General features: G+C 39.7%; 1 protein-coding gene and 1 pseudogene across 2 annotated transcripts in view; one reads left to right on the top strand and one right to left on the bottom strand.

The window, feature by feature from the left end:
* The window catches only part of LOC135965567 (POTE ankyrin domain family member G-like), a 29,804-nt gene extending 26,111 nt beyond the window's left edge, over window positions 1–3,693 (bottom strand). Inside the window, exons 1-2 of one of the 2 annotated variants that reach the window (XM_065522616.1) lie at window positions 3,299–3,693; window positions 3,086–3,211 (exon numbers count right to left, since the gene is read on the bottom strand). In XM_065522616.1, coding sequence (XP_065378688.1) covers window positions 3,086–3,211; window positions 3,299–3,693 — 521 coding nt within the window. Of the gene's footprint in view, window positions 1–3,085; window positions 3,265–3,298 lie in introns of both variants that reach the window. The other variant, XM_065522617.1, reaches the window with a different exon arrangement.
* Window positions 3,694–8,018: 4,325 nt separating this feature from the next.
* On the top strand, window positions 8,019–8,483 carry LOC135965349 (cyclin-dependent kinase 2-associated protein 2 pseudogene; annotated as a pseudogene).
* The last annotated feature ends 12,599 nt before the right edge of the window (window positions 8,484–21,082 follow it).

Raw genomic sequence — 21,082 nt, 5'->3', positions numbered from 1 at the left:
AGATTGCTAAGGATAATGGCCTTCAACACCATCCATGTCCCTGCAAAGGACATGCTCTCGTTCTTTCTTTTATGACTGCATAGTATTCCATGCTGTTTGTGTACCACATTTTAGTTCTTAAAAGTACTAAAACAGTCTTTACCCAAGACTTATACATTTTCAGAAGGGTAGTTGAGGGTTATCTTTTACTATTGTCTACCTTCAGAAATGCTTTTGTTTGAAAGGAGGGAAGAAAAGTTTCAATTGAGATTACCTCCTAATGCCCCAATTTTAAATCTCTCAACTTGCTCAGGCCCAGCAGGTAAATATGAAGTTTTCAAAGACGGAAGGATCCTGGGAGATGGTAGAATATGCCTTCCACATAATAGGTGTCTGGCTTATGTTTGATGACTAAACGGATTGAAAGAATGTATAAACACAGCTTGGGAGTTCAATATTTTTAAAGAATGCTCCTGTTGAGTAGAGCAATGCATTTACAATAGTAATGGCCATTTATATTTGCTATTTTAGTTTCCATAAATATATAACTAAAATAAAATAATTAATTCATACCTTTTACACATTTTATATATATAATGAAAAGATAATTTTATAATAAAATGTATATACAATAAAATCTACAGGAACAGGTAAACAGAAACCCTCTACTTCTCAACAGGGTAAAAGTTCACAGAAGATAGCTATCCACAGGAATAAAAATAAATAATAAAATGTGAGAAATTATTTGTATCTATGCAAGTAGCACATTCCTTCTCTTCCCAAGGATTATTTCATTACTAGTGAAATTTAACTAAAACTTTTCAGATATTCATTGCAGAAATCACAGATAAGAGAAAGGGAAGAACTTCACTTACAAATCCCCAGAAATAAGTTTGATTATGTTTTCTACATGTTTTCAGGTAACACAAGAGCAGATTCTGTTTGTGTAGGTGTATAGCAAACTGATTTTTTCCTCACTTGATATAGCAAAGCACATCTTTGCACAACATATCTCTGTATCTACTGACACCTTCAATGGTTACATGTTATTCCATCCTATGGATGCACTGAAATTTTTGCATAAAATCTTTATGTGAGCTCTTCTCAATACACTGCTATTTTAAGCAATACTAAGAAAAACATATGTGTCTATTTCATATAGATATTTCAGTATAATAGAGTTGATAGGTAAAAGGCATACACATTTTTAACATGTGGTTCTTATCATCGAAGTGTGTTAGAAAAGTTGCAGCAGCTTAAACTTTCAGCAACTACATAAGTACCACTGTTCTTCACCCTCACAAACTTGGTGGATAGAAGACAGTATTTCATTCCTTTATTTATTTATTTTTATTATTAATTAATTAATTTATTTTTGAGATGAAGTCTCATTCCATGATCCAGGCGGGAGTGTAGTGGTGCAATCTCAGTTCACTGCAACCTCCACCTCCCTGGATCAAGCAATTCTCCTGCCTCAGCCTCCTGAGTAGCTGGGATTACAGGTGCATGCCACCATGCCTGGCTAATTTTTTGTATTTTTTAGTAGAGATGGGGTTTCACCATGCTGGCCAGGCTAGTCTTAAATTCTTGACCTCGTTATCCACCTGCCTTGGCCTCCCAAAGTGCTGGGATTACAGGCGTGAGACACCGCAGCTGACCTTTCATTCCTCTTCTAACTTAAATAGAAAACAGTATTTCATTCCTCTTCTAACTTATATTCCTTCTCTTGCCAGGAACACTACATTTTCCTATGTGCACAGGTCACTGGTAGATATGCAAAAAAGTACCTTGCCCAATCTTAAATTGAGCTTATTTTATTATATCTGCATATATATGCTTGGTTCAGTGGCTCAGGCTTGTAATCTCAGCACTTTGGGAGGCTGAGGCGGGTGGATCACAAGGATAGGAGTTCAAGACCAACCTGGCCAAGATGGTGAAATCCTGCCTCTATTGAAAATACAAAAAATTAGCCAGGTGTGGTGGCGGGCACCTGTAATCCTAGCTACTCAATAGGCTGAGGCAGAGAATTGCTCGAACCCGGGAGGCGGAGGTTGTAGTGAGCTGATATTGCGCCACTGAACTCCAGCCTGGGCAACAGAGTGAGATTTTGTCCCAAAAAAATAAATAAATAAATAAATAGTTGCATATATAAATAGGCTTTTGTGTTTTCTTCTGGTATTTTTCTCCTTTTGTATATTTAAAAATTTTAATCTATACTCCAGGAACTTACTTTTGTGACATAAAAATCTAGCTAGTTTTCTCCAAACAGCATGCATTTCATTTATTAATGATTAATCTTGCTTTATCAATATGAAACATCACCATTATCAAGTGCTAAATTCTTACATATATTTGGGTATTTCCGGATTTCTTATTCTGTTCTATTCATTGATATTTTTTCAGTTGTTAGTAAACAATTTGTGGAAATAGCACATCACATTTTGATATCTGGAAAAGCAAGTCTTTTTCCATTCTGTTACTAAAAATTAACTTATTACAGCAATAAAATACAGGATGTGCAGTGTAAAAATGCTAAAACTTTGCTATTTTTATTTGGCTTACGTAAAAGTGATAAACACAGAAAAAGCTCACATCTTAAGAAAAACGAATCTTCCTATTCAAGGACACAAACCATCTTCCCATTTCAGTTTCCTTGTAAGGTTCCTCAGTAAAGGACATATTTACATAGGGTACATTGATATCAAATCCATATTGGATTTTATTTGAAAAATATTTCGCCCAGAAGTTGATATATTATGGGACTTAGTTCTCAATATACACCTTTCTATAATGTATAGAACATTGTTTTAAAATGTGTACATTAAAAATAATCTGCTGCATCGACTTGATTTTGCGAGTTAAATCACTTTCATACAGTCTATTAGTGCTCTATAAGGGAAATTATAATCGGATAGGAAATCAGCTAAAGTTTTGTTTCTGTGTTGTTGTTCATAAAGGGCCTGTGCCCTGACCTCTCTGAGGTTTCCACACCCAGGGTGGTGTGGGGCCTGCGGAGGAACAGAAAGCCAGGACCCCGATCCCGCCAGGAGGGTATGTCCCCATCATCCCCCCACGTCCCACCTCCTCCCAGCTCAGGCCCGGTTACCTCTTTTGTTTGTCCGTCTTGTTCACGTCAGTGTCCCTGAGCATGACGATGAGATCCTTTCTGGGGACTTTACCCCACCAGGCAGCTCTGTGGAGCTTGTCCAGATCTTCTCCACGGACGTGGTACCTGGGCTCCATGAAGGCGCTGTCGTCGTAGTCTTCCCAAGCTTCCACGTTGCTCTCCCCGCGCCCCTTGCAGCTGGGGACGTGGTACCTGGGCTCCATGAAGGCGCTGTCGTCGTAGTCTTCCCAAGCTTCCACGTTGCTCTCCCCGTCCCCCTTGCAGTGGGGGAAGCCGTGGCAGCACCACTTGGCCATCTTGCTCCTGTGCGTCTTCATAGCGGAGTCCTCCTGGTCTCCAGAAGGGCCCACAATGCTCTCGCCACTCCCCCTGCAGCAGGGGAAGCAGTGGGAGCACCACTTAGCCATCTTGCTCCTGTGCGTCTTCATAGCGGAGTCATCCTGGTCTCCAGAAGTGCCCACATTGCTCTTGCCGCTCCCCCTGCAGAAGGGGAAGCAGTGGTGGCACCACTTGCCCATCTTGCTCCTGAGACCAAATGGCTTCTTCACAGCTGAGGCAGCAGGTATTGAAGAAACCTCAGCCACCATCTGCTTTGAACAGCCAGGGGAGGCCGGTAGTCGCGAGCACATCGCCTCTACCAACCAGTTTCACCAACTAGCAGGAAATTCTGGGTTTCCAATCTGTTTGAAGACAAAGGTCAATCCCAGCCCAAACTTGCCAACCCCAGCAGGGGAGCCCGGCCCACCCCACCCCGGAAAACCCACACCCAGCCGGGGAAAGCCCACGCCCACCCGGGGTGATCCCACGCCCCCCCCCCAGGAAGGGCCAACCCCCGGCCCGCCCCGCCCAAAGGAAACACCCAACCCAGCTAAGGGAATGCCAAGCCCAGCAGCGAAAAGGTCAAGCCCAGCAAAGGAACGCGATGGAGGAAACGTCAATCCAAGCGAGAAACACCGGGCAAAGCGATTAAGGCCGAGCCAAGCGAGGAATGCCAAGCCAAGCCAGGAACGCAGAGCCAGGCCTAGCCGTTACAGGCTAGCCAAGCCGTTATGCGCGTGCGCGTGCGGTGTGCGCGCCTCAGGCGGCTCATTGCACGTGGCACAGACAGTGGCCAATGTGTGCAACCTGCGCACAAGTCTTGGTGCCACGAATATCAGTGACAGCCTTGCGTTCCCAGCAAACTTCGTGGGAACTGGCCGAGCCTTCAGGCTATGGAGGAGAGGCCTCTGGTTGGAAAAAGCCTCTTGAAGCAGGACAGGGGCTAGAGCGCCTGGAACTGGAGGATGCTGACAGGCTCCTCTGAGGAAAGCCCACAAGACACTCGTGGCAGTGCTGTTGCCGGTGGCCACGGCTGCCGCTCAGAGCTCGGGCTTCTTTCTTATATTTGTTTTGGTTTTATTTTGCTACTATTTTCTACTTTCTTGATGTGATAGCTGAAATTTTATTTGAGAAATTTCTACTTTTCCGTCATACACATTTAGTGAAACACATTTTCTGCCAGCACTGGCTTTACCTGTGTTGAATCAAGTGTGATATGTCGTATTTTTATTCAGTTTAATATATTTAATAGTTTCCCTTGAGACTTTTCCCTTAGGAGTGTGCTTGCTGTTTAGCGCTATTCACAATAGCAAAGACATGGAATCAATCCAAATGTCCATCAATGATAGACTGGATGAAGAAAATGTGGTACACATACAACATGGAATACTATGCAGCCATAAAAAAAGAATGAGATCATGTCCTTTGCAGGGACATGGATGGAACAGGAAGCCATTATCCTCAGGAAACTAATGCAGAAACAGAAAGGGAAACACCTAATGTTCTCACTTATAAGTAGGACCTGAACAATGAGAACACATGGACACAGGGAAGGAAACAACACACAATGGGGCCCCTGGATGGGGGCGGGAGAGGGAGAGCATCAGGAAAAATAGTTAATGCATGCTGGGTTTAATGCCAAGGCAATGGGTTGATATGTATAGCAAACCACCATGGCACAAATTTACCTGTGTAACAAACCTGCACATCCTGCACATGTACCCCAGAACTTAAAATAAAATAAATAAAAATGTAAAAAAGAAAAAACCAACAAAACTGTGTGCTGTTTATCTTTCAAGTATTTAAGATTTTGCTGTTATCTTACTTTTTTATTTTGAATTGGATGCCATTTTGGCTGGAGGATACATTCTACATGATTTCAGTTCTTTTAAAACTCTAATGTTTGTTAAAATGCAGGACACAGACCATCTTGGTTTATGTTCTGTGGGTACCTAAATGTTCTGCTGTATTCTGATGCTAGGGGGTGGAGGAGCAGGGGTTTTTGTTGTTTCATTTTGTTTTGTTTTTTTGAGGCAGAGTCTCGCTCATTTTGCCCAGGGTGGAATGCAATGGCCTGATCTCGGCTCACTGTAACCTTCGCCTCCCGGGTTCAAGCGATTCTCCTGCCTCAACCTCCCCAGTAGCTGGGATTACAAGCACCCGCCACCACACCCGGCTAATTCTAGTATTTTTATTTTTTTATTTTTAATTTTTTTTTTTTGAGACGGAGTCATGCTCTGTCGCCCAGGCTGGAGTGCAGTGGCCGGATCTCAGCTCACTGCAAGCTCCGCCTCCCGGGTACACGCCATTCTCCTGCCTCAGCCTCCCAAGTAGCTGGGACTACAGGCGCCCGCCACTTCGCCCGGCTAGTTTTTTGTATTTTTTAGTAGAGACAGGGTTTCACCGTGTTAGCCAGGATGGTCTCGATCTCCTGACCTCATGATCCGCCCGTCTCGGCCTCCCAAAGTGCTGGGATTACAGGCTTGAGCCACCGTGCCCGGCCAATTCTAGTATTTTTAGTAGAGGCAGGGTTTTGCCATATTGGCCAGGCTGGTCTCCAACTCCTGACCTCAGGTGATCCACCCGCCTTGGCCTCCCAAAGTGGTGGGATTACAGGCATGAGCCTCTGCACCCAGCCAACGGTGGAGTACTTTATAAATGCCAGTGAGCGGCAGCCACCAACATCAGTAGCTGCTGACGCTGCTAGCGGCTGGGGCAGACAGCGGCCAGAGCCGGGACCCAGGCTTCCTGCCACCTGTGCGTGCGGCTCACACCTGGAAGCTGTCCTCCCACAGCCTACACGGGGGGGGGGGGGGGGGGGGGGGGCACCGCAAAGCTGGTATTCATGTTTGAAGGAAGGAAAAAAATCGAACAAGTAACCCAGCACTGTTCTTTCCAGATCCATCCCGCTGGCCCTCTTGTTTCCCACGTTTTTGAAAACTGGCCACTCTGACCTCAGATCCCTAAATCGCAGCCACTGAGACCTGGCTCTCAGAAGCCAAAGCCCTGGCACTTTCCAGGCTGAGCAGGAGGAGGTGAAGGCAGGCTGGAGGCTGGTCCAGGACAGCTGAGGGCTGACCATGGGGGGTTGTGCAGAGGCCACCACTGGGGCCGCTACACGTGACATGGGATTTGGGCCATTGGGTAGAAGGCATGGAGATGGGGCACTGCCGGCGGAGCCACGGAGGAAAGAGAACACTCTCCAAATTGTCTTCCAGGGTTTCCGTGAGCATTTTATTAACTCAGAATCTGTCAGGAATAATACTAGGGAGTTACCTTTCCCTGAAGATGGCTCTTGTCAGAGTAGTGAGATAGGCGTGGGGGGGGGGCGGGGGGGAGGAAGAGGAATGTGAGGCTCAGTTTATACATATTAAGATCAGCAATGGTGTGCCGCTGGCAGGAGCAGAGCGAGCCTGGAGATTTGGGTGGCTGCAGTTGGTAAGTGGTTGCAATCCAGAGAGTGGGACTGAGGTCCTCCCTTGTCATGTTAGCATCCCGTTTCCTGGGCGTGGCTCTGACATCCTGCAGGTGGTCATTTCACTCATGGAGGCTTTGTCTCTCTTCCATCACCCCAGACTCAGCTTCACACTCCAGGGCTGCACACCACCAGCCACCGTCATATTAACCCCTTCCCAGGTCAATGTGTCCCTCACCTGGAGCCCAATCTGCTGGACAGCCTGGGACCGTCCATTTTTGGAGTGGTGGGCAACCTGGTGGCCATCGTGCTGCTGTGCAAGTCGCGCGAGGAGCAGAAGGAGACCGCCTTCTACACACTGGTATGCGGCTGGCCGCCACCGACCTGTTGTTCACTTTGCTGGTGAGCCAGGTGACCATCGCCACGTACATGAAGGGCGGGTGACCTGGGGCCAGCCCCGGTGCCAGTACAGCGTGTTCATCCTGCTGTTCTCCAGCCAGCCCGGCCTCAGCATCATCTGCACCCTGATATCTATACAGGTAATTTGTGTTCGACATTCTCAGAGGAGTTTCATAAGCTTTATGTTTTATCTGGGTTATAAACAGAGTCCTCAAATGCGTAAAAAAGAAATCATACCAGGATTGAATTCCAGCAGGAATAAGTTTATTTTACCTATTCAAAATTAAAATACTTTCGTTTTGTTTGATAATGTTTTTGTTAAAGATATGTTTTTGAAAAAAATTTAGGTAAATATTTAATAATGTCCCCTTTTCTATCCCAAGAAGTAATTTCATAGTTTATTTAAATTTTTTAACAAAAATGTAGCATAGATTTTTTTTAAAAAATAATTGCATATTTTAACTCAATATATCCAAAATACTGTATCAACATGTAATCAATGTAAAAATTACTAGAGATAGTTTGCATTCTTTTTTCATATGAAACCTTTGAAATCCATTGTGTATTTTACATTTTAGTATGTCTCAACTAACTAAAATGTGAAATTTTCATCGAGAATATCTGAACTGTATTTAGATTAATAAAAATTGCAGTTAAAAAGTTCAACACAGATTTAGTAGGGTGCGTGCAGCCAGCTTGCAAATCAGATCTCAGCTGAGCGGCCAGGCAGCCAAACCCTGAGGAGCGGCCTGCTGGCTCCGCAGTGCCCAGAAGTTGAGGATGTCCTACAAACCCATCACACCTGCCCCCAGCAGCACCCCCGGCTCCAGCACCCCTGGGCTGGGCACCCCGGTCCCTACAGGAAGCGTCCCGTCGCCGTCGGGCTCGGTGCCAGAAGCTGCTGTCCCTTTCAGACCGCTATTTAACGACTTTGGACCGCCTCCATCGGCTGCATGCAGGCCATGAAACCACCTGGCGCCCAGGGCTCCCAGAGCACCCACAGGGAACTGCTGTCGGTCACAGGGGAGATGGGCAAAGGGATCCGGACCACCTTTGCTGGCAGCAAGAGCACCACGGAGCACCTGAAGAGAGAGATCATCCATCCCTAGTCAGAGTGCCTGGCAGAGACAGGGCGGAACCCACGCACTTAACAGGAAGCTCCTAAGCCTCCGTGTCTGGACTTTTCCCGGCCACTCCAGAGCACCTGCTTCTCCCTGGCCCTCATCCCTAGCTGCACTAACCATCCTGGGCTTCCTGTCCTGTGTCCCTTGATGGTGCCCTCAGGAACCAAGGGGCGGCTCTCACTCCAGGTGGCAGCACTAACGATCCTCCCTTCCCCCCACCCCACTCTGCCAACGCAACAAGAGTTAGCAGCGAGGTCCCCGTGAGTCCCACCCATGACCTGCCCACAGTGTTGCCCACTGGAACTTTCTGCGGCCCCCACCACTCAGCCCTTCCCAGCACTTCTCCCACGTGCCCCGAGCCTCCTTCTCCCTCAGCACGGGCTCAGGCCTCAGGTCTGACACTTCCCTGCCTTGTGTCTTTTGCTAAATATGACCTTTCTCCATTAATAAAAGATGATTTGGAGTTGCGCTCTCTAAAAAAAAGTTTAATATAAAAGAGAAATAAAGGGAAATTTAGCAAAGGAATATATAGATGAATATTTAAGTACTCAGAGATGACATTACTACCAGACATAATGAGATCATCAGATATTTCATTTACTTATGATTAATATGTTTGCATTTACCTTTTAATTTAATTTTATTTATGTATTTATTTTTATTATACTTTAAGTTCTAGGGTACATGTGCACAACGTGCAGGTTTGTTACATATGTTTACATGTGCCCTGTTGGTTTGCTGCACCTATTAACTCATCATTTACATTAAGTATTTCTCCCAAGGCTATCCCTCCTCCCGGCCCCCCACCCCATGACAGGCCGTGGTGTATGGTGTATCATGTTCCCTGCCCTGTGTCCAAGTGTTCTCATTGTTTAATTTCCACCTATGAGTGAGAACATGCTGTGTTTGGTTTTCTGACCTTGTGATAGTTTAAACAAACTAGGAAGTTCAGAAGTCACTTTATAAGAGAAATAATGAAAAATAAAGTATTACTGACATTGGTAACAGAATAAAAATTAGAGTTAGACAAAGTATTAACAAGCAAGCTTATTTATTTATGAGATGGGAAAATATTAAAAAGGATTTAATCATGTCTTGTCAACACGAAGAAAAAGTGTATTATATATAATTCCTTTGTTAACTTATTATTGTGTTTCCTTGTATAATTTTCACTTGGTTTTGTTGATTTTACTACTTGCTGCATTATTTCAAAAACTACATCTTCATCGACCATTTCAACTTTTGCTACGTGGGCAGAATTATAAAACCCAATTTCAAAATTTCAACTGAACATTGTCACCACTTTTCTTTGGGCTTTTAATAAAAAAAAAATACCGAAGTAATTGTGTGTGTGCGTGTGTGTATTTTAGGATTATCATGAATCTAATAACAATAAAATCAAACAAAAGCAAATGGATAAGCAATATGTTGGACTAGCATCTCAAGTATGAAAATGGCATTGCAAACAGTGATATGATTTTTTTCAAAATGGTAAACTTTTTAAATTGTGATCTTATTTTAACCTAAAATCTTACTATCAGAAAATGCAGTGTATATTAAAATGTTCGGAAATGTTTTTATTCACATTTATTAAATGGTTGTACTCACTCAGATATCTACAAATTGGTTTTTCTCTTATGTAATTGTCTTATAGAATGTTCAAAAGTCATGCAGAATGTGAGATAATATTCTATTGAATAGGATAATTTTATCATTGCAAGACATCAAACATCCCTGTTTCCTGCCAAATAAATGTACAATAGCAATAAATGTAAAGATGTTTTTTTTAAAAAAGGCACATTTTAGAGTTATAAAACAAGGATTTTAAAACTTGAATTGTTACAGTGAATATGTCTTAATGTTGGCTACAGTCACTTTAGATAAAAAGTTACCTCACATCTATTTTCAGTATTACTTAAAGGTGTTTATGTAATGGCAAAGGTTTTTTTTGGTTTTTTTTTTTTTGTTTTTTTTTTTTGCCTAGAGGCGGGTATTTTGCCACATGGCTATTTATGGTATGAAACTATATTTAAACACATGTACACATGTAAAAGCTGCCACTGTGGCTGTAAACTATTAAAAGTTATCAAGATTGAAAAATAAACAAGTACAAATATTTCTGTTTTTCTATGAAATGTCTTTACTCCAGTCCAAATTTAGACATTTAAAATGCTTGAAATAAAAGCAAGTTTTTCACATATTTAAGTTTAAATGGCCTTTGTCCTAGTTTTATTAGTGAAGCAGCAGACTGCATTTTTTTTCACTCTCATACAACCTCAAAACGTGGACAGAAAGCTTTGATAAAACTTGTAGGGCATTATCTGATGAAACACATTAAATACTAAAGGAGAAATACAACCTCATTGTTTGTAAAAGACGTATAAGAAGGACCCCTGCATACATATATCCATCAGTTTTGTATTTTCATGAAACATTTGCCTTAAACTGAGCTTCATAAAAGTACATGTTCTCCCACAAAGCCAAGGAAAGTAAGTTTGACACAAGGATCTGGACGTCTATGTGTGTGGCGTAATTACATTGAATACATTCCACAAGTAAGGCAGAAATGTATAGTAGAGTGTCCATTATGGAGGAGCACTCAGTACTTATTGAATAAAGTGCTTAAAAATTCTCATTGTTGACCTGGACAAAGAGCAGACGTGTTAAGTTTGCCGGTGACAGATATTAAAAGTGAAGATTGAAGGAAAAATGATGTATAGAAGAGAGATTTTACTTTCAAAGTGACATAAATAATTTGAAGAAATCAAGGGAAGTGACTTGCTTAAATATCCATATAGTAAATATTTATTGTGTGTTTACTGTAAGCAGTGGGAATTAAGCAGTGAAAAAAATACAAAGGAAAACACCAACAACGTCTCTTCTATCATGGAGTTTACATTCTAGCAGCAAGAGAAAGACCATAAACAAATACACATGTAGTACAACATGACTATGAATGGTATGGAGGAAAACATGAATAGTAAGGGGGATGTGGGGGCCTGGGGATTTATTTTGTGTAAGGATAGACAAGAAAGGCCTCATTACCACGTAATTTTACTCAATCGTTTATTCAATGTATTTATTTGCTGATTCCATAATACTTATTTACGTATTTATGCGTTTTTAATTTATTTTTTATTTTTAGAATCAGGGTGTCACTCTGTCACCCAGGCTGGAGTGCAGTGGTGTGAACATAGTTCACTGTAACCTTACTCCTGGGCTCAGGTGATCCACCCATCTCAGCCACCCAAGTAGCTAGATCTACAGGCACCTGCCACCATGCTTTGCTAATTTAAAAAAAAAATTTTTTTTAGAGATGGGGTTGTGGTATGTTGGCCAGGCAGGTCTCAAACTCTTGGCCTCAAGCAATCCTCCTGCTTTGGCCTTTCGAAGCATTGGGATTATAGGCCTGGGCCAGTGTGCCTGGACCCATAATATTTACTTAGAGTATACGTTGTGATAAGCCCTGGAAAGTGTCTGATAGTTCAGTAAAAAACTGCAATGATGTTTACAACAGGTAATTAAGTTTGGCCATGATTCCTTGGACTGTCATAACACTGTCTTAAGAAAAAGTCTATATTTCCACTTTACTGGGTCTGTGAAACTCAAACTCAATGTTAAAAAGCTCTGATTTGTGGTGGAAATCACAATCCAGCTGAAAACCAGGAATGTGGAGCCATTTTTAAATTTTAAGTGAATCCTAAGCAGTCTTGTATTTAAGACAGATAAGATTATTACACAGTATTATGTTTTTCTGTACTTAAAAGGAGAGAAAACCATGAGGGTTGTAAATGTTTGAAAAAAGAAGGCGTCTATGAGGAAGCTTTATATTGGGAGAAAGTGTGAAAGGAAAATAAAATCTCAGGACCCCAAACTCACTATGACAAAGAAAAATTAAGCTTGGAACCTGAGTCATTCAAAAACTGCCATCCTTTTGTTCCCAAACAGATAGCTGTAATTTCACATGCTTACTTTAACTTACGTAAAATGTAGATTTACTGAGAGCCAGGATGAATGCACAACTGACTCTTTCTTTTTTTTTTTTTTTTGCCACATGTAACATACAGACTCAGTGAGAACTAATCAGAGCCTCGCAAGAATGTAGCAATTAGCTTCCTTGCCTACTCTCTCTCTTTCTTTTCCTCCCTGGTTTTAATTTCCTGCCTGCTTGCTCTTTCTCCTTTAAATATTGAAGTTCCCGAAGCCCTCTTTAGAAAAAGCACGGGACACCGCCTACTTGTGACTTGTGCTTCTTTTTCCGGGCTGTAAGGCACTATTTTTATCTTTATTTAAAAATGTAGGAACTGAGCCAAAGAGGGGATATGGTATTTGCCTGGGATCATAGGATTAGTAAATGTTTGAGTTGGGATTTAAAGCCAGGCTCCGCGATTTCATAGCCCACCCACAGTTACATGCCGCTCAAGTCTTCCGGCTCCAAGTTCTCTGCAATTTACACAGCCCTACACTGCCTATGTCCTAAACTCTCCAACCTCCTATTTTCCCTTTGCAAGTATCCTCCACCTTGCAAAGCAAAATCTCTAAATCACTTGAGATCTGACTCATTCACTTTTTGGCTTACAAAAGGAAGTTGGAAAAAGCCACTCTTCTTGCAGTGCACAAATGACTATTTTAGAGTAACTTTATGGCCTATGCAATCAATCATATATTTGATATAATTATAGTTTCAGAGGATAAATGCAGATATAAAAAATCCTTCTGTAAAAGTGTCTTTTTTTATTTCTCCTCTCTCCTTTTCTCTCCTACTGTGCTTCAAATTCTTTATTTTCATATTCACTTTGCTGGTTTCAAATAATTTCCAAACCTACTCTAAGCTGTTCTGACAGGACCACAGACTTTCACTTCTGGTTGTGATATCACATGCTCACATTGTCTAACTACTTCATTTTACAGTTGAAGAAATTGAGACACAAAGTAAGGTGACGTGTCTAGTTCCAATCTAGTTATATAATAAAACACTGGCTAATATTTAATAAATAATATGAGTCGGGTACTGAGAAAGTAAGGCACTGTTTTTATTATTTTATTTATGTATTTTTTGAGACGGAGTCTCGCTCTGTCGCCCAGGCTGGAGTGTAGTGGCGCGATCTCGGCTCACTGCAAGCTCCGCCTCCCGGGTTCACACCATTCTCCTGCCTCAGCCTCCCGAGTAGCTGGGACTGCAGGCGCCCGCCATGCCCGGCTAATTTTTTGCAGTTTTAGGAGAGTGATGGGGTGTCACCGTGTTAGCCAGGATGATCTCGATCTCTTGACCTCGTGATCCGCCCACCTCGACCCCCCAAAGTGCTGGGATTATAGGCTTGAGCCACTGCGCCCAGCCATAAAGCACTATTTTTATCTCTATTTAAAAATGTAGAAACTGAGTCAAAGAGGGGATATGGTATTTGCCTGGGATCATAGGATTAGTACATGTCTGAGTTGGGATTTAAAGCCAGGCTCCCCGATTTCATAGCCCACCCACAATTGCATGCCGCTCAAGTCTTCCGGCTCCAAGTTCTCTGCAATTTACACAGCCCTACACTGCCTTCGTCCTAAACTCTCCAACCTCCTATTTTTTTCAGCTCTAAACTTGGATTCCCTAAACACAGCAGTCAGGGACAGGTGGAAAATTGTTGTGGAAAGAACAGGCAGCAGCATTTTTGTTTAGCCTCTTTTTATACCTATTTTATTCTACAGATTAGGGTACTTTTCTCAATTATGCATACTTTTTCATTCTGCCAAAATTTCTTTGAAGGCTGTTAAAGCTGTAGTCAATTTTCTCACTTTGATGTTTCAAAGGAACCTGCTGTGTCTTTTTTCATTCTATGCAAAAATAGGCATACTGGGATTCACTCAATGCTTGTCATTGAGTAGCTACAAACTTTCTATTTGTTTTCTCCATTGTTGTGTTTTCAAAGTTTTAGAATCTGAGCAGCATTTAATTTGTCTATGCTTTATATTTTCCTTTAGAGAAAGAACACAGTGATACTTGCTTGTAGTGTTAGAGGAATAATCCGAAAGAGAGAAATTATTCTTCAAATATCCACCATGACTGATCACTAAGTAATACTGAAACCTACTTATAAAACAAAACAGAAAACCTCCAAAAAACCAAATAAACAACAATAAAACTCAAAACCAAAAAAGTACTGGAAGTCTCAGAAGCACATAGCAGTTATTCTTGTTCCTTCAAATGAAAAGATGCTTTATCATATCCTCTATGGAGAGAATTCTGACAGTATTTATCAAAGACCTTACATTTATTCACATCTCTTGCCCTACCAATTTCATATCTTAAAAGTACATACAAAAATGTATAATATAGCATTTTTTGTAAAGAAATAATCAGAAAGAGTCTAAGTGTTCAACAATAGGGCACTTGTTGAATTATGATACAATCACAGAATAAGGTCTTTATAGAGCCATTAATATGATGTTATTGACATTTATTAATATGAGAAATCTTTGATAATTTTTGGTTAAGACCTTTAACAAACACAAAGTCTATGAAATAGTGTGCACAACAGTCCATATTTTCATCAGGGAAATGACTTTTAAAACTACCCTGCAATCATCTCATTTTACGCAAATGTCTTACCTGATTGCTATTCTTGCCACATTTTATGCCTTTGAACCTAATCTACTGACTTCTTTCTCACTATATTTTCTATGTGCTGAAGGAGTGAAAATGGAATGAAAACAGATATAAGTCATCCCTGCTTTCCTGATGCTTGCCAATTACCAACTGATGCTGCTGTTAAAAAAACAAACAAAATGAAAATGTGAAGACTGCTAGGAAGGAAAAACACAGGATGCTCTCTGTGTTTTTATGTAATAGCAATCTTTGGAAACCTAAAACTGTAAGACTAAGATTCACACAGGACTTCAGAAAAGAAGACCCTTGCCTACCTAGAATAAAAGAAGTCTACTTTTGTGACATGGTATTATTAGGTTTTGTCTTTTTTTAAATTGGATTTGTAGATTCTTGGAAGTGAAGCTTCATCCTTTTTTCCTTTTTCTAAGCCTGGGGTGATTGTCTGCTTTCTTCATCTGAACTCCTCTAGCACGATTTGTCAGCTAACTCATTTGGTTCATGGCAAATACCATATTTGTATGTGCATATTACCTTTCTTCTCAACATCATGGGAAATTCCCTCAAAGCAAAGACAGTCACTTCTGATTCCTCCCAGTATTTATTATAAAACCCGATAAACAATAGGGACTAAATAAAGAACTGTTGTACAAAAAGCCTCAATTCAAGTCTAGTTACTACTGATATGTATTCTATATAAAAGCAAAGTAAATATACATTATAATCTTTAGGAAAACATATATAATCACTCTATGATCAAAGGCTTCCTAATTAACATATATTTATTCACTTGCTATTAAATAACTCTAGGAGGATAAAAGTCAACCTCCAGGAAGCACGCTATGAAGGACAGAATGTGATCTTTGGAACCAGACACACCAACATTGAATTCTATCTTTTGAATATCCAGTTGGGTGACCTAATGCATGGATTATAGTTAGCATGGGGGAAAACGGTAGGGAATCTAAAATGTTTGGAGGAGTTCATGAAAAAACATTGATAAGCAGTATAATTCCTTTCTTTATATAACTTTTATAATTACTGAATCTCATAACCCGTGTTCTAGTCCAATTAGAAAACATTTTTCCTTTAGATAATGCAATAGCCTTTTAAATAATCGCTCTATTTCACCCTTGCCTTATGTGTTCACTCAAAATTCATATGCTGAGTTCCTAACTCCCAGTACCTAAAATACAGTGACAGTATTTGGTGACATGATCTTTAAAGAGGTAAAGCTAAATTAAGCTAAAATGGAAATTTGAACACAAACAGGTACAGAGGGAAGATGAAGTGAAGATGCGTGGAAAAGATAGCCCTCTACAAGCCAATGAGAGAGGCTGGAGAAGACACCAACTTGACAGCACCTTGATCTTGGACACATTTAGCCTCTAGACTTGTGAGAAGGTATATTTCTTTCATTTAAACTACCTATTCTATGGAAATATGTTATGGCAGCCCAAATTAAAACAATGTCCTACTCAAAGAGTAATGATATGCTCTATTTATTTTTTAGTTTTTTTTTTTTAAGTTCAAATTGTATTTTAGATACAGGGGGTGTGCAGGCAGGTTTGTTTCCTGGGTATTTTGTGCCATGCTGAGGTTTGGGGGTATGATGGATCTCATTACGCAGGTATGAAGCTTAGTACCCTGTAGTTTTTCAACCCTGGCTGCCCTCCCTACTGCCTCTAGTAGTCTCCATTGTCTATTATTGTCATCTTTTCTTTTTTTTTTTAAAAAAAATCTGTTTTTCTGATTTTTTTATTAGGTAAAAAATGGAAAAACAAAATATGATTTCCATTCAATACATATTTCATCCTTATGGATTTTTTTTTCAGAAATCAAAGTCAATTTAGAATGATAGCAGTTTATCAATCAAATAATTCATCTTCACACAGTTTCAATCACTTCAGAAAGCTCCTTCATCTCTTTCTCTGTAGAAATTCTGAAACTGTGGAATGGTCATCTTTAAAGTCATAAATATTGTCATCTTTATGTCCATGAGTATCCAAAATTTAGCTACCAACTACTACCCAAATCTGATTAACAGATCATGTTGATTCTGTTACATTCTACTTGTCCTATCAGATTTTTATTAAAGAAATCATTAGCTTATCAATTATTGTTACTGGGGCTGTAAGAAATGTTTATAATTCATTTGGATCAATCCTCTTCTTTATGGTCTTATTTGAGAATAAAACTTGGTTCTGTCTTAGCCTGTCATTTAATAAGCCAGTGACCTGGGCCGAATCTAACTGCTTCATCTGTAAACTATGAATAATAATAGAGGTCCTGCCTATTACACATGGGTGTAGTAAGCTTCCATTTTAACACTGGCTCTTTTTATGTTACCTGAAAGGCATTCTATAATCATGAATGGCAAGGTGGTCTCAGCAACAGTGCAGTGAAGATTGGGACCATTTTCTGTCACTATCATTTCTATTTTTGTGATACCCTCTTTAAATTAGCCTTTAGATGTAATTCAAAGGAGTGACTTAATTGGATTTTCTTTTTTTTTTTTTTTTTGAGACGGAGTCTCGCTCTGTCACCCAGGTGGGAGTGCAGTGGCCTGATCTGGGTGCACTGCAAGCTCCACCTCCCGGGTTTGTGCCATTCTCCTGCTTCAGCCTCCCAAGTAGCTGGGACCACAGGTGCCTGCCACCATTCCCAGCTTTTTTTGTATGTTTAGTTGAGATGAGGTTTCACAGTGTTAGCCAGGATGGCCTAGATCTCCTGACCTCATGATCTGCCCACCTCGTCCTCCCAAAGTGCTGGGATTACAGGTGCTAGCCACCGTGCCCGGCCCATAATTGGAAATTTTTGTACCGTTAGATCTAAGAATATTTTATGTGGTATAATAAAATATTAACTTAGTGAACTTCATTAGATAATTAGCATGGAATGTATTATGCACTGCCCCGCAAGGGCCTAAGAGAATGGTCCACAGGTCTTGCGAATTTGATATGAAGACAGACAAATAGACAGTCTAGCTGAGTAAAAGTCTGTTGACATCTCTAGGGAGGAGCGGTTAGAGAAAGCCCTGACTCTCTGGATAGCTGGCATAATTTACACTAGAAAAGAAGAGCAGAGAGTCTCAGAGAGTACTTGAGGTTTAAATAAGAAAAGAGGATGAAAAATTACTTTGACTAACTACAAATTTTCTCAAGAATGGACTTATTCTCTACTCTCTATTGTCTCTTGAGAAATCATTATTTTGCATTGAGTCAAAGTAATTAGTAAGACTAATTGTGGAGGGCATTCAAAATAGAAAAACAGCAGCAGTCCCTAGGATGATATTTTATTTATGAATGATCCCTCATTTGTAACTTCTCCTTCAGCTAGATGTTTTTCAATATAAAAATACCTTTTCAGCACCAGTTCAATTTGTGAAACGAAATGTGAAATTCAGGCATATATGTAATTTTTATGCATAAAATATTCCATGCTTTTTTCTGTTAATTAAGTAGGTATGTTTAACATGAGACATATCCTCTTAATAAATTTTTAACTGCACAATACAATCTTGTTAACTATAGGTGCTCTGTTGACAGCATACCTCCAGAACTTATTCATCTGTTATAACTGAATTTTATACCCATTGAATAGCAACCCCCATTTCCCCTCCTTCCAGGCCCTGGCAACCAGTATTCTACTCTGTTTCTAGGAGTTTAACTATTTTAGATACCTTATGTAAGTGCAATCAGGCATTATTCAAACACACTTTCAATTAGTAATGACTATAATTCTGATAGTTTAAATAAGAGAAAGCAAACATCACTACTACTAGCTTTTGGGGGAAAAGATTACAAATGGGGATGTTGTGATAAAAGCGTACAATATTTTTTACATTCAGGCACTTAGATCCATGTTCAAACTTTGCCACCTACACATGTATAGCACATTGGAATATGTGCTACAGTGTGCCATTTATAAAGACTGAAAATAACATTTTATAAAACATTATTATTTATTTTGCAACCTCATGAGTTTTGGCTTCAAAAATACCTGAATTACATAGCATAATCCTAGTGATGGAGAACAGATCAGTGGCTGCCAAGGGTTAGGGTTGGTTGGAAGATGTGATTAGTGCGGAATAACCTGAAAACATGTTACACTTTCTTTGTGGTGATAGAGCTGTTCTGCATCCAGATTACGGTAATGGTTACATAAATCCACACTTCATAGATCTATACACACATCACACATGCACTCACACACACCTACACAAGAGTACATGTAAAATCCTTCAAAATATGAATAGGGTCTGAACCTGAGTTAATAGTATAGAAACAATGTCAATTTCCTGACTTTGGCAATGTACTAGGTTAAGTTAGATGTAATCATTGGGAAAAGCTGGCTGAAAATAACACGGTCATTCCTTTTAGTATTTTTTAACTTCTGAGTTGAGTCGAATTATTTAAAAATAATAGGTATTAAACAAAAAATCTAAAAGTTCTAAAATCAAAACCCTTATGAATTTGAACATATTATTTGATTTATTTTATAGACCTCAATTTCTTTCACCTGTAAAAATGGAATAAAAGTACAATTCCTATTTCATTATTGTCATGCTCAAATCATAGCATTTATGTAAGTGCACAGTACTGTGTCTGGCAGAACAACAATGCTTAGACACTGAGTTCCCCACTTATTTTGTGACTATTGGTTTATAGATGGTTTTAAAGTTCCTAAGTGGAAGTTTGTTTAAAAAGAGGCAGTCAAAATAAATGGCAATGTCTCAGAGCATCATCTGAACAAGAAAGGAAGGTGTTATTAGCAATTTTTAAAAGTTGCTGTACAATTTGTCATATTTCATTGTGTTCCTTAATGACAAATATGTCCAAGATTATATTGGGAGATGCCATTTTCTGTACCTTATCCCCAGATTTTGGAATGATACTTATTACAGCTTTCTGCATTTCAACAAATAGTGGCACTACTTTTAACTAGACTGAAGTCTTTTGTTTTTCTTTTGTATCACTTCCTGGACATTTGTAAATTCACAGGATGTCTTCCTCAAATCACAAAATGCCTATCTTCTAATTCAGTTGGGAGGTCACACTGGACCCTCTTGTCAGATATTGCTTTAATTCTGGAGTCATATGGATAGTGCCTGAGTTAGTGGTATAGCTGAATATCATGCAAATGTGGAAGAAGTCTATTGAATCAATACCATTTTATACATGGAAATAAGCAAATAGTTGTAAATAATATGGAACAATAAAAATCTTTCTAGTAAACCAATGTTCATGCTTTTCAATTGTCTTGCTAAAAAAACATTGCTTCTTTAGCAAGATGTTATATACCATGATGGAAAATATTGTGTGCTGGAAATAAAGAAAATAACAAACTTTGGGTCTTGGCTTAGGTTATCAGTTACCCAGCCTTAAACAAAAGATATATCCCCAGTGAAATTTAGCTTTTAAAATCAGAAAAGAAAGAAAATAAGCCTTGTTAACCATGAAATATGATGCGAAAATTAGATAACATTTAACTGGACTTATAAAAGACTTTTTTCAAGAAACAATAAGAAAATGACCTGAAATAGTATGTGTTTATTCATAAGTAAAATGATTGCTAATTCACTTTACAAGAGTCTACTTGTATTAATGGTTATCCTTGCATATTAAGTCTTACAATCCTATTAATAATTGCTCACCTACAAATGACATTTATCAAGGGATCAAAGTCTTCATGTACCACATAAAATGCTTATTATAACAAAGTAAACCAGCTGTGTGTCTTTGATCACTGCATCAATAGCTCGCTATTTTACCTTCTGTTTCTGTTCCATTCTGCTAGTCAAGGGTTTTCATAAAAATACGAAGGAAAATGAACAGCTAGTAACACATTTGATGTGCCACTCTGATGAACTTCAGAATGCTTAATATCATCTTGTTTAATTTCATGTTTCAAAAAGCTTCTCAATTGCAGGATCAGTTACTTTCAATCTCCACATCAGTCAGTCCAGATGGTTCTCATGATTTGCTAAGGAGAGCTGCAAATTGAACTTTTTGAACCCATGATGCATATTGTGTTAATCCTTGATGTGGAAGGGTCCTTCTGCAGAATAAGTGGAACTGAAAAAGGTGTTTACATTCACAAACAGAATATTAGTTAAGGAATAAAAGGGA

This window comes from Macaca fascicularis, chromosome 10 (assembly GCF_037993035.2).
Source record: "Macaca fascicularis isolate 582-1 chromosome 10, T2T-MFA8v1.1".
Taxonomy (NCBI): Eukaryota; Metazoa; Chordata; class Mammalia; order Primates; family Cercopithecidae; genus Macaca; species Macaca fascicularis.
The sequence above is the reverse complement of the archived record's forward strand: the minus strand, read 5'-3'. Positions and strand labels throughout refer to the sequence as shown.